Genomic DNA, 17085 nt, shown 5'->3' with positions numbered 1-17085 from the left:
CCGCCAAATTCAAAACCTGGAACTATCGCAGAAATGAAGGAGTTTTAACCTAAATTTTGATGTAAACACATAGGAGAACCACTACCCGCGTCTCAGGCAGGATCCCACAGATAGCACGAGGAACTGCTGCCGGCCCCAGAGGACCGGCAGCACCGCACAGGGCGGGGTGCTTCACTTTCCAGCGAGGCAGATTTTGGAAAGCAGGTGCATTTAGGAAGTAATTAAGATACAAAATCAGTAGATGAATGAATTCAGCTGTCATGATTAGCTCATAAATCTGAACAGTTATCATGTAGCACAGCTCAATGTCCTAAACCTGCCCCTTTTCAACATGAACCACAAAATACTTATGCATCCTATAGTTAGAAAAATGATATGTGGTTTTATATCTGTTTCTGCTTTTGCAGTAAAGGCACAGTAGCAGTGCTAGAAACTGTAATTAGGAGCAGATGCTATACTCCATACCAGCACAAGGATACTCTTGTGAAAGTAGGTTGCTCTTTTGCACGTATTGTTTCTTCACTCTGGCAGAGTCCCATTTGACACTGAATTAGCAACAGCAAAGACAACTTGCTTGCTTTCACTTCCATTTATTCAAATGATTGTGCCCAGTTGTTTTAAGCAGATGACATTTCCTCTTTGTTACTTTCTAGTTAAAGGGATGCAATGTACTGACTGGAACATGGGTAAGGCAATGCCCAATACCAATTGAACAACTACACAAAACTTCAAAGTATCAGTGGCACTAGCACTCCGTGCTCTCCTCCTGTGCTGTACAGCATCTCTCAGTTTTGATTTACTACACACCATTAGATTTACTAACTCCCCTCCCCTGTTTTTCTTTTTAAGTACAGTACTTTCATGAAACATTACTGAATGGTAGCAGAGCCATTATGTCTTACATCTAAGTGAGTGCCATGGTAAATCCAAGATCAGCGCTACATTCTTTAAAGACCAGTCTTTGTCCTCATGTGTTCCTTCAGTTTCTTTACTGAAACAGTAATATTATCAGCTGTGCACCACAAATAGTACCACCCTGTGAAAGTTTCCAAGTGCTCCTATGCCCCTTCCCATTCCAGCAGTTCAGACTCCCATTGCTTTGATAAAGCAGACCAGCATTTCCCATCTCCCAAGCATGGTGCTGGATATTCCAATGGCATACAGCACCAGGTGGGCCAACAGTGATAAAATTCACCAGTACTAGGGGTTTCCTAAGTGTCATTAATAATTGACCCAGACAGCATAGGTCATAAAACATGAATTAAATTCAATTTTAAAAATACCTAACAACTTTTCTATGCTAATTCTGTTGCACCAACCTCTACTACAAGTTAGAAAAATTAGTTTCATAAGCTGTGTGTTACTTTCCAATACTATTTTACTGTGAAAGGGTAAAGACAGCTACTGCTGCTAAACTACATACTTAAATGGCTGCAAAACAGGTATCACAATTTCAGCTTGTGAGAAATCAGGTAAGTAACCAGCACCCTACATCCAAAGGTGTCCCTTAGGCACTGAACATGGCTTCTTCTCCAGACTGCCACCTGCACAGCCTTGAGTGATGGTCAACGCTACAGCATACAAAGAAAGTAACTTTCCAGAGTGGCTGATCCAGGGACCGATTTTGTGGAATTTAAATAATTTGAGATGCGGACACTCACCCGTACAGGTTTTCAACCCTCCTTTTCAATACTCTATCTAAGGCTACCCCTTCCATAGACAGCAGCCATGTTCTTTGGAGAACTTTATTAAAATATATCCAAGATCAGTAATCAAACATTTTCTAATGAGCCAGGAGAGAACTGAAGTGAGGAAAACATCTGTACAGAGGACAGTGCTGTAAATTTTTGTTTACATGCTTTATTTCAATGTTTCACAGTTTAATCATTGTCTACAAAAATATATTTCTGAAACTCTGAGTCCTCTATAAAAAAAGCTGGTCAGCAGCAGTGACCCTGACAAACAGAATGTACCTTGGGATAGTGTGAGCACCTCCTGTAAGCAGATTAGTGCGGCTAGGGAACGCCTGCCTCACCCTGGGAGACTCCTGTTCTTTGGGATTAAAGCTCTGCACTAGTTCTGAAAGAAGGCATTAAAAAAAAGTCACTCCATTTCTGTATACTGCACTAAGCTTGGAAGGGGGAGCTGCAAGTTCAGTGTATCACAAAACAAAGAGTGCTGACAAAGTACTTGGCACTCGGGGAAAGAAGACCTCAGGATGCTTTAGTACCAGTAAATTTTTCTTTGAGCTATCCATTCAGAACAGCCTTTGTCTGGTGATAATAGGTTCAGGCTGTCAGCAGAGGTACAAACAGCACACAAGCAGAGTAATCCTATAAATGCAAAGAGAGTCCTTCTTTGAGGACAAGACGAGGGTTCTGTTCATTTTTACCTCAACATTTTCTGCTGTGGCTTTAACCAAGAGGAAAATTACCATCATATCCAATAACAAGTGTACATTGTGTTGGATAGAACAGAGCCACTATCAATGCTGTCAGGTTCAACTCCTTGGTACCCATAACTGGAAATATTTCTTACATCATCAATCATTTAATTCCTATGTTTACTAATCACTAGTGTATCTAGCCACCAAAAATATGAACTGAGAAACTCATGTTTCCCCCAAATGAAATTTTTCTACTCTTTCTCTGCTCAGTTATTTGACTGTCTATAGAGATACCTGCAGTAACAAAGAAAAAAAAATAAATTGCCTCTTCTAAAAAAATAAATCTATCTTGCATTGTGCTCTAGAAAAGACAAGGTCAATGTACTCTGATCCTCAAAGCTCGTAACTAGAAGCCCCTTACCACAAAATAGTCTCAGTCCTGAACCCCTAAGCAGGGCAGGAATTTTCAGCAGCAAATAAAGAGTAGTTATTGACAGACTGCTTCCCTAATGTGGTAATAGAAGATGAGCTCTCTGAAAACTTTTCCACACCTGCCTGTCAGAAGATCTTTCTGAGCCAGCAGCTTGTGAAATCTTCATTTCCTAGAGATTAGAGAATTCAGGAGAGTGCTGAGTATTTTAGGTACACCTGCAATCAATGGGCTTCTGAGCTCCAGGCTTTTGTTCAGAAAAAGTTCTCCTGTAACTCATGCCTACCACCAGTCTCAGTCTGATCTGCTAGACCTGAGCAGCCAAGGAGGTATATGAATTTGAAGTAGAATCAGAATCATCCACAAAAACATAGAAGCCAAGAATCTTCACTGAGACAAATACCTTATCAAAAAAAGACACTCAGCACTAGAAAACTAGTATTATCTCAGTAATACTAAACAGCTCAAGTGTAAAATTTTAAGAAAACACCTGAAGTTTACTTCTTGACTATTTTCCTTTCTTGAATTTCTGAGAGGAGTGGAGAAGGGGAGGAGAAAGGAATGAATCACTGTATTAGTAGTAAGCCACTATAGAGAAGGCAGTATTGGAAAAAAATTTAAACCAGAAAAAAAATCTGAGAACTTGGTTATTCTGAAAGCTTTCCTTACCTTCCTAAACTAAACAGCCTAAACAGAAGATTTTGTCCATACTTCAAGTTCTTTTACCAGTCTGTTCTCATCTGTTCAGCTTCCAGTCACAGACACACAACAGAGAATAATCAAGGGAGGCAAAGAAACCCACACATAGGGTATGCCTCCCATACAGCACCTACTTTAATATATCCAAACAACATAAACAAATCAATCAGATATTGTTACATCTTGCGCGTGGAAAGACTATAACTGAAGTGTAACAAGATGAAATTAAAGGAAGATATGAAATTAAAGAAAAATATTCTCCTGTGGAACCTCTTTGCTGAAGACTCCACACCCCTTAAAGAAGCGATTGATATTCAGTCATTTGTGAAATGAAGAAGACTTGCCAGCAACAATCCTGTCTTGGCTTCAGGTGAAAAACTGCAAGTATTAATTCCCCTTTTAGTATCACAAAGCCTATTCATGTAAAACAAACTGCTGTCTTGTGTTGCCCTGCTGCCCTGCCCTGCTATAGAGATGCAGTATATCACAAAATTATAGACTATGCTGAGTTGGAAGGGAGCCATCAGGATCATGGAGTTCATCTCCTGGCCTTGCACAAGACACCCCAAGAATCCAATGTACCCACAAGCATTGTCCAAACACTTTTTGAACTCAGATAGGCTTGGTGCTGTGCTAGCCTCCTTGGGGAGTCTATTCCAGTGGTTAGCCACCTTCTGGGTGGTAAACTTTATCCTGACTGTTAAAAGCTGCCTTCTCTACCAGTACAGACAAGTGGGATGTTACTTCTAGCTGATGCAATTATGCAAAAAGAAAAAAAAAATCTGTATCTTAAAGCTTAGAATTCTAGTGTGATGGATCCCTTGTGGATAAACACTGCCATAGACTACGAGGTACTTTGTGTGAAGAACCAGCAACTGCAGCTGCACATTATTGCTACTTGCTGTCTCTCAGTGCTTGCTTTTCCTATTTCAGCATTTTCTTACCTTCTCCAAGTTATAGACTCCAGGGTGAAAAATTCTGAAGCCTCACAAACATGGTTGCCACCAAAATACATTTTAATCCCTTCCAAACTATTTAAAAGGCTGGCTTTGACAGTGCTACTTTTAACTTCAGGCCTAGAACTGCATAGAGAAAACTGTGTATGGTCAAGAATTAACAGTGCCTGCGCTATGCCTGTTCTCACAGGAAACGTTAATTAAAACAAGCAAAGTAACACAGAGAGCTTAGCCTGGCTGCCTTTTATCAAGGGCATAATAAAGACAATAATCACAACTTCTCCAATTCACTAATATTTTTTTCTAATATTCCCCATGGCTACACTTAAAAGAGGTTCAGCCAAATTAAATTTAAGCTACAAGTCACAACTGAAAAGTGTGCACTTAAGTTTGAACCACCAAGGACCATCCCTGATCAGGTGGCTTCACTTCCATTTTCAAGCACACAAAGACAGTTCCCTGTCACAGACAACTGAAGCAGATACATGGGAGAACTGATTCATTAAGCCAATGGGAGGCAAGGTCACTGCTGCCATGCCCCAGAGAAGGAGAAAGATTCATCAAGAAATTATAACTAAAAGGTTACAAAATAAAGGCAAGAGCTAAAGTCTGTCGGCAAGGAAATGCATTCTCCTGTCCCATGTGAACAGGAAACAGTGTCTGTAGGGTGTTAAAAAGGTCCTAGGAGGAGATGTCCTCCTACTTTTTCTGCTGCCAAAGGAGAGGAGAGAAACACGCTGCTATTGGTCAGCAGGAATCTCTCTGTCTGCATCCAGTTTGCTTGTCTCTCCTGGGGAAGGAGTACGTGGTGCAGAGTGAGAAACGGGAGGGATCCCATGAGCTACAATCCCTTCCACTACTGGTGGTTCTGGTAGCCCAGGGTTGGCTACTCCCACTACTCCTGGAGGAAACCTAAAACCAACAAAAACATAGAAATTACAAGCTTGTCCAATAGAGTTATTCAAAGGAAAAGGAGCCATGCCCTCAGACGTGCTGAAAACAAATCCCTCTTTCTAACAGAAACACTCTGAGATAGAACACAGGAAAAGTCTCCAGAACTGAGGAGTAGCAGTGGTATCCTAATGCCAAATGACACCTGTTTGCAGACAGACCCAGACAGTTTGAGGTCACATACTAAGCATTTGAAAACAGATACAAAATTTATCTCCAGTTGAAAATATTGTGAGGCACTCTATGAAGGCACCTGGAGGCCTAGGAATTCCCTCCCCATCAGCAGGAAGGGTGTAAGCTGCAGTTATCCTTCACTGGGCTCCAAGACAGAAAAAGTAAGAGGCTGAACTAATAAAACAGCTAGATGCAAGATGAAGAATTGGAGAGTGACAGTCATGAATTGCTAATTAACTATTCTTCCATCACTTCCATTCTGCTTCCCTATGCCCTCTCCTATACATCTCAACTTCTCTAGATCTCTCATAGAAGGAAGGAAAATATATTTCCTACCTTTGCAGATGGGAGACAGAAGGGAAGCAAGCTGTCCACAATCACTTTACAGGTTTGTAACAGATAAACTCAAATGCACTCTGTTCAGACTACTGAACAAATCCACTGGAACAGTGACTCAGTAATAGTCCGTATCTGGGCTACATGTAAGAACTGTGCTTTGTTTTTATATAGGCCTAATGCTATGCACAACTTCTAATGTAGAGCTGCAGACCTTTTTTAGAAATTCAGCAGGCTTTCTTATATTAAGGTATCTCTTGGGCATGTCTTCCAAGGATTTGGAAATACTGACCAATATGCAGCTGGAACTCAATATGACCAAGTACATGTTAAATACTCATACACCTTTAGAAGTGCTGCTGTTAAGTTTGGGGAAAGAACTCATATAGAGTGTACAGGAACAGAGACATACCTGTTTGCAGGTACAAGCAGTTCTCAAACGCCCTGGCCTACTTCAGAAGGAAGATATGCTTGGAAAACCTATGTATCTCACCTGTAAGCTGCAGCTCCGTTGAGTTCTGGGTGGACAGTTGCAGGATCAATATTGGACCACTGAGCTGCTAACAGCAAGTACTCCTTATTAACACAGTTTCTCAAAGCGTCAGGTATATGACCTGCAAGGGCACCAAGAATGACAAAAAAAAACCAGAAAACAGGTAGGAGAGACTTGTTCCCTGCAGCATTTACAAAGGAAAGTAGAAAGGAAAAGCGCAAAATCTTTTCATCCACTTCCACAGGACACACTGGATATGGGAGACTCTCCTCTAATCCTCTGGTGTCTGGGGATGGCAAGAAACTGATCTTTTCCTCCCACTTCTGTGATCAGGTAAAAATTATTGCCACAAACTGCAACTGCCAAGTCTCACCTTTTTCAAGAGACAACATGTACTACTCAAGGAAAAAAACATACAGTAAAACTGTCAAAGGAATTATTGCAAAGGATTTGGAAGATGTGGGTAAAAAGGCTTTTCCAGGGAAAGAGCCACTCTGGCACTAGGTACAAGAATTCTCAGAAGCCAAAGATACAATTATCAACTTACACTCCAGTCCCAGAAAACACTTAATGAGTCTAAGTTTTCAGAACAATCAGCATAATCCTTGCAGTGAACTAACAAAATTCAGCAGCAGCTGCAAATCTTCTTCATTACCTGTAATAGCTCTACGGATCTCTTTAGCTGCATCTTCTCTGGATTCAATGGAAGCCTGTTCACTGTACCAAGCAGTGTGAGGGGTGCAGATAACATTGGGTGCATCTTTTAACGGCCCCTGAGCAAAACTGGGGGGAAGAAGAAGGTTTTTTTCCAGAAGTGATAACCCCATCTGTAAGCCAAATAACAACAAAAACCACAAAAAAACCCCAAACCCACCAAACCGTCAAAAGAACCATCCAGTTTAGGTGAACCAGCAGATAGCAGCAGGCATGCAGGTACAACATTACCTGAAAGGCTCAGACTCATGCACATCCAATGCTGTTCCTCTGATTCTCCCCTCTTTCAAGGCTTGTGCTAAGGCTTTCTCATCTACCAGCCCTCCCCGGGCTGTGTTCACTAAGAAGCAGCCCTGACGCATCTGAAAGAAGAAAAATAGTACATGCATTGAGAATGAGACTTTTCATGGAAGCTAAGTGAATCTTGGGAAATCTACTGGAAATGAGCAGGAGTCTGCAGTGACTAGATGAGGTCTGGAGGAACTAGGAGTGCTTTCACTGCAAAGCTTCCACAGGGGAAATGCCTGCAAGCAATGCTTGAGAAATTTGCTCTAAAAATCAACAAACAAAACCATAAGACAACAAGGGCAAAAGTGGAACTCTCAAGTTCTGCACTCCATATTCATCCTACGACATATTAAAAAAAAAAAAAAAAAAAAAAAAAGAGGACAGGAACCATGACTCAAGTATCCAGCTACACAAAACTGGACTACAATGTCCAAATGTCTCTCATAATAGCACTGGAAAGCATTCATAGACTGCTTAGCCTGAGACTGGCTTCGCAGTGGGCTTGGGCAGAGAGGCTTTGGCAGCACTGTGTAAAACAATGTACACAGTCCCAGCCATGCCACATCTATCTCTAACCAGTGCAGTAAATTATTTTAAAGATAATTTGAAATTATGGAATCACCTAAAATATTCTTTATAAAGGAAACTACTTTGCAAGAAGAGCCAATCCTATTCTTCTCTTAACATAAAATTCTATACAGCACAAAGCACAGGCACCCAGATCCACACGCTCCCAAGCCTCCAAAGGCAGCAGGAGGCACACAACAGAGGCAGCAGGATTCACACGCTCTCAGCCTCTGTGAAAGCAGCAGTTTTGGTTTGCATTCATTTCCACAGTGCTCTGTGGGGGAAATCAAGCTCCTGCTGCACCTGTTTAATAGTGAAGTCATTGATGAGGTGATGGTTATGTTCATTCAGGCTGCAGTGCAATGTGATGCAATCGCTGTGCATTAGTAGATCCTGCAGGGTTCCTACTCGTTGTAAACCCAAGGATCGCTCCACTCCATCCGGCAGATAGGGATCATAGAAAATCACGTTGAAGCCAAAGGACTTGGCTCGCAGAGCCACTGCCTGTCCAACTCGGCCTTCACAAAAGAAAACCCACAATCATCAAGGAAAGGTAAAACAAACTTTAAAGACAAGATACTGGGGTAGACTGGGAGCGTACACTGAAGTTTACTACCAGGGCCCAAGGTACTGCAGCCCTGGAAACCCCTAGGATTGCCATAGGGATCCAGAGGAGGCTATTCAGTGCTGCTCCTATGTAGCTAATTCTAGTTCTTCCCCATGCAATAGCCAGAGAGTAGTCAAGAAGCCGTTCTGTTTTCAAACCAACTCTAGACTCTGAGACAGAGATAATAATCTGGCTACAAGAACTTGGAGAAGGAATTGGTAGCCACCTTTCAGGCAGTTTTGCTACTGATACAGTACTTAGCACAGAGGGAAACAGTCACTGAGAAGAGCTGTATAAATGTTCCAATTCTTCTAACCATCTGGAATCAAAAAAAGAGTAACCAATCCCCGGACATATACCCAGCTCTTGAAGATATCCAGAATAGGGCACTAGCATTCCTTAGGAGTCAGTGTGTTTCACAAAGAACAATTGTAGAATTATCACTTTTCTCAGTATGTGACTCTTAGCCTCCCAAAAACGTTCACAGTTCTCTTTTCAGTCTAACAATTCCCATCACTTACCGAGTCCAATGATGCCCAAAGTCTCCCCACGGATACGCACAGCACCTCCAGCTACCTCTCGAATCTGTTCTACGCTTGAGGCTCGATTCCCTTCCCGCAGAGCCTGATGTAGCCAAGTAACACGGCGATAGAGGTTCAAGATGTGGCAGAGGGTAGAGTCAGCAGTCTCCTCTACTGAAGAGGAAGGGATGTTGCAAACAGCAATGCCTGCAAAGCCATAGAGGTCATATAAGATTTTTAGCATCACAATCCTAAACCAACATAAAGCACTTTAAGCACAAATGCCGAAAGATAATTGAGTACTCCAGAACTCAAGAAACACAGGATTCATTTCAGAACCTCATTCTACAACAACACAGATGATCAGCCATCTTTTCAGTCCCCAGGATTTCCCCCAGGAAATACCATTCCTTCCTTATAAATACGTATTTGATTAACACACAGCAGAAAAACAAACAAGCTGAAATGAGAAAACTGGGCCATACAAGTGATACAAGCAACTAACTGTTTTAGAAGACCTGCATTCAAAAAGATGCACTCCTTCCACAGATACTCCTGACAAATTAACAGGCATTCTGTAGAAGAATTGAGACAAATGGCTGAGCTCCTCATGCCTCATGGTCCAGATGCTCACTGCAAGCGTCAGCCTCCCCAGGAGCAACAATAAGTAACTAACTCAGTAAATGAAGACAGAAGTCCCAGGAGCTTCTCTAAATCCACTTGAAGTTAAGCTTAAAAATAACAACACGTACCACTCCCACTCTAGAATAACATACAAACACAAGGACCATAAAACCCATGGCTACAACTATCAAGTAAATTAGTAATGCAAACAGAATTGAAGTCCTAGAAGCATAAATTACTATCACAAAAGGGAAAGATGGAACTCTGTATCAAAATCTGGTTGAAGTTCTGGGCAATCTATGAAAAAAAAATAGGAGGGGGGAGGCTGGAAACATACAATTTCATTACTGCTATCCTTCGTTTGACAAAGCAGCGAAGAAATAAAAATAATTAGATGGAAAAATGGTCTATTCCCAAATATAACCCTAGTCACTTGACAAACCAAGGCAACTCTTCTACCTCAAAAGTCCACCACCTAGCTAAAAACTGGAAACAAAATCTAGGCAATGGTTGAAGGCATCATTGTTTCATAAGCCTAGTCAGAGGCTAAACTCAGACCATGCTTTCCCATGAGAACTAGGAGAGCAATGGCCACAGACAACCCCAGATATCCGACTGTTTTTCTCTATCAAACTATTTCCAATTTTGCCATAATGCCACACAGACAACTCAGAGGACATGAGTAGGGCTAATAGAAAAAAACAGTTTCTCTTAATCTCACTGGTTGCCATCTCATTCAACTCTAGTCAAGCCCCATGCATTCATCTGTTACACAGTCAGACACAGATTGTTTTAACATACAGTATTATACCTAAATGTAATAAACCACAAACACAGACAACAGCCCTTTGGTCTGAAGATTCAGAACACACAAGGAACAGTATCTTACCTCTGAATGAATAAAAAGGTCAGGCTAAGCATGAAAATAACCATTAATTGCCTATTAAAAAGCAAATCTGGCCACATGTAAGGGTCATCACACTGTCACTCCACAGCAAAAGTGGCAAGCAACGTCTGATGGTGAAGGAATTTTGACTCATTTCACCTTGGATTAATGAGTGTGCAGTGGAGGAAGAGGGAAACCTTTGAATCTGAATGAATCAAAGACATGGATGGTGACCTAAGTAGAGAAGCATTAAGATTAGGTTAGGTTCCAAATTCAGCACAAATATGGCTGGATGAAAGCCAAGGACCTTGACAGGAACTCTTGAGACTATTCCTTTGAATCATCCAAATGAAAAGGTTCTTTTGACCTAATTCAAGCACTAGCCCAATACACACTCTTCATTTATTAGAAATTCACCTGTTTTTACAGATCTGAAAATTGCAATGCTTGCCTATTTCAATTTTATATACTAATACCTGTATTTGATTTAACCATAACAAGACCTGCATTACATTAAGGAAGCTTTAGAATCCCTTACACCTGTAAGACTTAAAAAAGAAGGGGAAGGATACTTGAGTGATACATCTCACCTATGAGACTAAAAGGTCCAGAAGTCTCACTACCATCTGTCTAGTAAATAACATCATCTCATCACCTGATCCAGACACTTTTCACGTGCCTAGGATTCTAAAGGGATAACTAATAAAGTTTTGTATCAGAACCTATTTGCATATGCAAAATTAAGAAGAAAACTCACGAAGTATTTACAATGAGTTTATCCTGCATCAGCATTTGCAAGCAGCTTTTTTCAGACAACAGTTTGCTCAGGGGTCACAAAAAGACCAAAGTCATCTCACCAAAAGTTAGCTAGACACCATATTCAGATTCCTGAATCCCAAACAACAACAAAGACATCAACATCAATAGCAGAGCAATCTGAAAACTGAGAATCTTTCTTTTAAGCCACCTAGCAGCCCCTCTATTATTGGTCAGCTTCCTAAAGATACCTGATACTGAGCAGCTCCAAATCTTTGTACATAGAAGTTTTTAAATGCACTCAACTCACAAAGCACAAAAAGATGTGCAGTGTTCAATTTCACATTCAGTTCTGATCACAACAGACACCTAACAGTGTCATCATACCTAATTCTGCAGCGGATTTGATGTCAACATTGTCATAGCCACTGCCAATACGCACAATGACCCTGAGGGCTTTGAATTTCTCCAGATCCTGACGAGAAAGGGTAATGGTGTGATACATCAGAGCTCCTACTGCCTCATTCAGCACCTATAACAAAAACCAGTCCAAATCAATATCTGGTTTGGTTACCTAAGAGGCAAAGTTCTACTTCTGAATCTTGCACATCTTCTTGCCCACCTTTTCATGGATTTCCTGAGTTGACTGAGCATCACAAAATGCCACTGTAGCAACATCCTTCAAGATGGGCATCTCCACAGTGCAATCTCGTCCATCCAGGAGTGCAACCAGTGGCCGTGCTGGCATTGGGCCATTCACAATAGGAGGCCGTATGCCTATTAAGAAAGTCAGCAGGAGTGATTACATAACAGACAAGAATTCTAGAACCCTCATCTGCTAGTCCAACAAGTTGCTAATAGCATTTAGGAACAGATTAGGCAAAGCAAAAGACATGAATACAAAACACAGGGAAAAGACGCTGAGAAAAAAAGCACAACCACCACTTAGATGAAGGAAAATAAAACATGCATTATCAATAATAATATATGAGAGGTGATCTGCTCAGCAGCATGCCGTGTTACTCCTGGCTCCTGAAACAAGTGACAAAGTCGCTTCATACCTCCTCCCCAGTGACCGGCCCTCCCTCCATCCCAGCATGCCCAGATAATATTTCCCCCTTAAGTGAGCAGAACTTGTACGTCCACAGAACCTCCGACAGTCAACAGCATCCGGCCCTTCCCAGAAGGCCGTAGGCAGCGCCTCCGCGTGCGGCGGGGCCCTGCTCGCCGCCGGCCAGGCGGACGCTCAGCCCCACAGGCGCGCAGCGGGTCCCCGGGGGGGGCAGGTGCCGCTGCCCGCCGCCCGCTGCTGCCGAGAGGCGCCCGCCCCGCCTCACCTTCACAGATCCGGTCCAGACGCTGCCGCTTCACTTTGTGCCGGTCCATGGGCCGGGCGGGGCCGCGCCGCCCTCGGCGCCGCGGAAGGACCCGGGACCCGTCACTCGCCGCCCGCGCCGCTCCGGCGGAACCGGAAAGACGCGACTGGGCCCACGCGAGCGGCATCGCCGCCACCGAGGCGCTGCGCGCTTCCGCTTCCGGTCCGCGGACTGTGGGCGTGCGAAGGGAGTGGGGCCGGGCCGGGCCGGGCCGGGCTCGCTCGGTACTCCCGGGTCAGAGCCGGCTTCGGGCCGGCTGGGGCTGCAGGGAGTGGACCAGGAGGGTGCTTACAAAAAGCTGGGAGGTGGATCCTGGGATGTAGCTGCAGGTCTTCCTAGAAAGCTCTCTGTGCATGAGACAAATAGGGAGTCATTCAAATCGGCTCTGCTTCTGTTTTGCCACTATTGCAGCCGGGTCTCCTGCACTTGTCTCGTGCTTCTGGGAGCGGATCAGCGCTGCAATACCCGCTCATCCTGAGAATCCACTACATAAATCATGACAAGGACGTTACTAAGCAAGTTCTGTGCGGTTTATTGAGGAACAAATTAAAGCTATTTATTACACAAATGTTCCTGGTACCTGATGTGAAGTTCATACGGTTGATATACTTTCACACGGTCCTTTTCTGAAATACCTCCCACATTCTATTCAGATAAGCCATGGTATGTTTTAACAAATCTGTGTGCTCTGTGTTGGAGTTCGGTGGACAAAAAGCAACGTGACAATTGGAACTGCCAGCTGGCGACTATGTGTCGGTACAAATGGGTTAAAAATAGATGACTGTCTGCAGAGGAGGATTGTAAACCCGAAGCTGGAAATAATCCTTACTAAACAGATGTGAACACTCCAGTGATCCTCTGGCATGACTCCAGTTTAATGGCACCTATGTCTCCCCTTGTGTGCCTCTGCTAAGGGTTTGCTGTGGGAATTCCCCAGTTAGCAAAAGAAGGGAAATAAATTACTCTTTGGGGTTTAGCCATGGGTTTGTGGCTCTCCTGACTGCTGGCTGCCTGCGCTGACACTCACTCAAGCAGTTTAATAATAGCAAGGTAAGTATGTTTGGCAAAGATAGAGTGCTTAGAAAAATGTGTTTCAAGGCCCACTTGGTTAGATGACCCTTAAATATCTCGGGTTATTTCATGAACTGGTTGAAATAGTGACAAAACCATGAAGAGTGGCTCTGATACCAGGAACCTGGAAGAGGCAAAACCCCACCTGTGTGGAAAGAGACAAGAGGATAGGCTAAGGAATATGAATTCATTAATTTGCCTGTAATTAAAAAATAATCTGGCGCATGTAAGATGTTTGTGGCAATCTGTGAGACTACTACTTGTTTCCAACAGTTTGTCAAGAATTAATTCAGTGTCTGTGCTATATGTGGCTACTAAAAAAACTGGGTAGTTTTACCCATTTGGTTTGCATGCCAAACCTCAGAGGCAAGCCTTCTAACACATTACCGAAGCAGCCCTAGTCTTCTGGAGCACAATTGCCTATGGCCCAGAGAGTCTCCCTTTACATTTATGCTGGCTGACCTTCATGTCTGTATAAAAAACCTCAGTTAAAATCTCCCTGAGTGCATTCAGGTATCCTCCTCAACTGTCAACACTCTTGCTGATAGCTCTTCAGGCAAGTACTTTGTTGGATGCTTTAAAAAAACAGAAGGAATAGGAGGCAAGAGAGGATTTTCCTGAGGACAGACAAAGAAATTGGAAATCCTAGAAACCCTGTTGCCAGGGGCAAAATTAGTAAAGAAAGCCTCATCTATCTGGATACAGCTACTCTGTGCAGTGGTCCAAAGTCCTGCTATGTATCAGAATCATAGAATAATAGCATTTGCTTAGTTGGAAGAGACCCATCACAATCATCAAGTCCGACTTCTGGCCCTGCACAGGACGTGCCAAGGGTCCCATGATGTGCCTGCGAACAATGTTCAAACACTTCTTGAACTCAGGTGCTTGGCGCTGTGACCACTGTTCTGAGGAGCCTGTTCCAGTGCTCAACTGCTCTTTGGGTGAAAAACCTTTCCCTGATACCCAACCCAAAGCTCCACGACTCAGCTCCATGCCTTTTCTTCGAATCCTGTCACTGGTCACGAGAGTGAAGTGATTGGCACCTGCCCCTCTGCTTCCCCTCATAAGAATGTTGAAGACTGCAATGAGGTCTCCCCTCAGTCTCCTCCTGGTTGAACAAACCAAGTGACCTGAGCTGTACCTCATAAGCTTCCCCTCCAGACCCTTCTGTACCCTCGTGGCCTCCTTTGGATGGTCTCTAGTAGCTTAATGTCTTAATATTGTGGTGCCCAAAACTGCACACAATACTCAAGGTGGGGTTGCACCAGTGCAGAGTAAAGGAGGACAATCACCTCCCTTGACTGGCTGGCAATGTTTTGCTTGATGCACCCCAGGACATGGTTGGCCCTCCTGGCTGCCTGGGCATACTGTTGACTCAGTAGGAGCAGCTTGTACCTCAGTCTTTCCTGGTAGTCTCTAAAGCAGATAATGCTGCTGATAAGATGTAAAGTAAACAGGCCCTGTGCTGCTGCCCTGCCATGTGCCCATCTCTCTCACAAGCAAAGAGGAGATAATATACAGGAGTGATTAAAATAAGAACCTACAGGAGTGATTAAAATAAGAACCTACTGGTTCGTGTTCTGTGTTCCACAGCACTGAAAGGCAGTGAAGGTGTCAGCAGAGTGGCATCACTGATCTTTGTGGCCTAATGAAACTTTGAGTCTTCTGTCTCATGGCTTGGATGAATAGAAGTCCAGTCCATTTCACTGTGGAAAGCAGCTGCAGGACTGCTGCTGAAACAAGGGGAAATAATCTAATCCATGTTCATTAACTTGATTGCTTTAATACCTGTTTAAGTACCTTCCAAGCCTACATGAAAGTAAAATCTTTGATTTGGTTCCTGTTCTGGTTTTGGCAGAGATCAGTGAAAGTGGGCATGGCCAATACCCTAATATTATTTGATACCACCTCAAATCATTGCTGGGGGCAGAGAAAGGAACTCTCACTTCTGAGGAGAAGGGGTTCCTTCTGGTGGGGGAAAGCATGGTTGGGAAGAGCCAGTGAGTATTGTTGGACTTTCTGTGCAAATAATTTCTTTGTCTTATACCTTTCGTTATTAATATTGTTGCTGTTACTATTCCTTATCTCATTCCCGTTTCTTATCTCCACCCGTGATATTTGCCTTTTGGTCTTCCAATTGAAGGAAGGCAGGGGAGCAAGCAGCAAAGTTTTAGTGGGAGAACTAAATTGAGAAATACCCTTCCAAAACCATGACGTTATTTTTCTGACTACATTGAACAGCTATGACCCCTAAGTCCTGGGTCTGTCTTGCCTCTGCCAGATCCACTGTCCTACAGCTAATTAAGCTTCACTTGAGACAAGGAGAGATGCATCATGGATATATCTGGATCAGAAAAATGGGCTCACAGTGCATCACTTAAATGTCTTTGGATCAAAATATAGTGTAATGCACTATTAAAACTATTTATTTTGTCTACGTTCTTGCCTCTGAAAAAATTTAGACTTAAGGTAGTAGAGCAGCGCTGTTATAAGGTACTCCTCCTTTCTTCTCTTAAAAAAGTATTTTTGCTTTCCTTTTTTACAAATAATTTTTCTTCTGAGCTGCTCATGCCTTAAATTGCTTCTGTCATCCAAGCATGTGCACACTAACCATTGCCTTAACTAGTTGGTGAAAAGGGACTTAGAGAGTTTTTGATCCAACATCTTTGTACTAGTCAGTACAGACTCTTTTAGATAACCTGTTCTAGCACTGCACCAACGTCTTAGTGAAAAAGTTTTTCATATCACTCAGCCTGAACAACCCAAGATGAAATTTATGGCCATCATAATTTCTTGTATCACCTGCCATTTGGGTTTATCACCTTTGCAGCTCACCTTTAAATAGCTGTAGGGTGGTAGTAGATGGTCTCTCAAAGAAGCCCAGGTCTGATAATCAATTTGTAGGTCATGTGCTACCATCTTCGTAGCCCTCCACTGGACCCTCTCTTGCTCCTCCTCATCCCCCTTGAACTTCAGGGGCAGGAAACTGCACACAGCAATCCAGGTGTGGCCACTCCACTGCTAAGCAGACATTAATAACTTCTTTCACTCTCTGGCCATGTTCTTCCTAATACAGTGTGGTGTGTGGGTTGTTTTATTCACAATCACATCTTACTGGTATCCATGGCAACTTCTAGGTCCTTCCAGCAGGACTGCTTCTCATCCACTCAGTCCTCAGTGAGGAAAGATGCATGGGGTTGCTGTGCCCTGTTTCAGAATGGGATGGTCCTTCCTAAACATCATAAGGCAT

General features: G+C 43.0%; 1 protein-coding gene across 1 annotated transcript; it reads right to left on the bottom strand.

Moving 5' to 3' along the window:
• Positions 1 to 566: 566 nt before the first annotated feature.
• On the bottom strand, positions 567 to 12891 carry LOC118692021 (C-terminal-binding protein 2). Its single transcript, XM_036391589.1, has 9 exons — positions 12726 to 12891; positions 12011 to 12165; positions 11776 to 11920; positions 9123 to 9329; positions 8298 to 8512; positions 7371 to 7501; positions 7081 to 7208; positions 6426 to 6546; positions 567 to 5383 (listed from the first exon to the last, which is right to left on the bottom strand). Exons 1-9 carry the CDS (start codon positions 12889 to 12891, stop codon positions 5212 to 5214), a joined length of 1440 nt encoding a protein of 479 aa, XP_036247482.1. The 3' UTR covers positions 567 to 5211.
• Between the last annotated feature and the right edge of the window lie 4194 nt (positions 12892 to 17085).

This window comes from Molothrus ater, chromosome 15 (assembly GCF_012460135.2).
Source record: "Molothrus ater isolate BHLD 08-10-18 breed brown headed cowbird chromosome 15, BPBGC_Mater_1.1, whole genome shotgun sequence".
In the NCBI taxonomy this organism is placed as follows: domain Eukaryota; kingdom Metazoa; phylum Chordata; class Aves; order Passeriformes; family Icteridae; genus Molothrus; species Molothrus ater.
This window is presented reverse-complemented; position numbering and strand designations above follow the sequence as displayed.

Bases quoted from the DNA above. Each gene is read 5' to 3' on its own strand.
- LOC118692021 (XM_036391589.1), bottom strand. From the start codon at position 12,891: ATGCCGCTCGCGTGGGCCCAGTCGCGTCTTTCCGGTTCCGCCGGAGCG. The intron at 7,209-7,370 runs GTAATGTTGTAC...TCTTCCCCCCAG, and splicing joins CATGAGTCTGAGCCTTTCAG to TTTTGCTCAGGGGCCGTTAA. The intron at 6,547-7,080 runs GTAATGAAGAAG...GTGCCCTTGCAG, and splicing joins GATCCGTAGAGCTATTACAG to GTCATATACCTGACGCTTTG.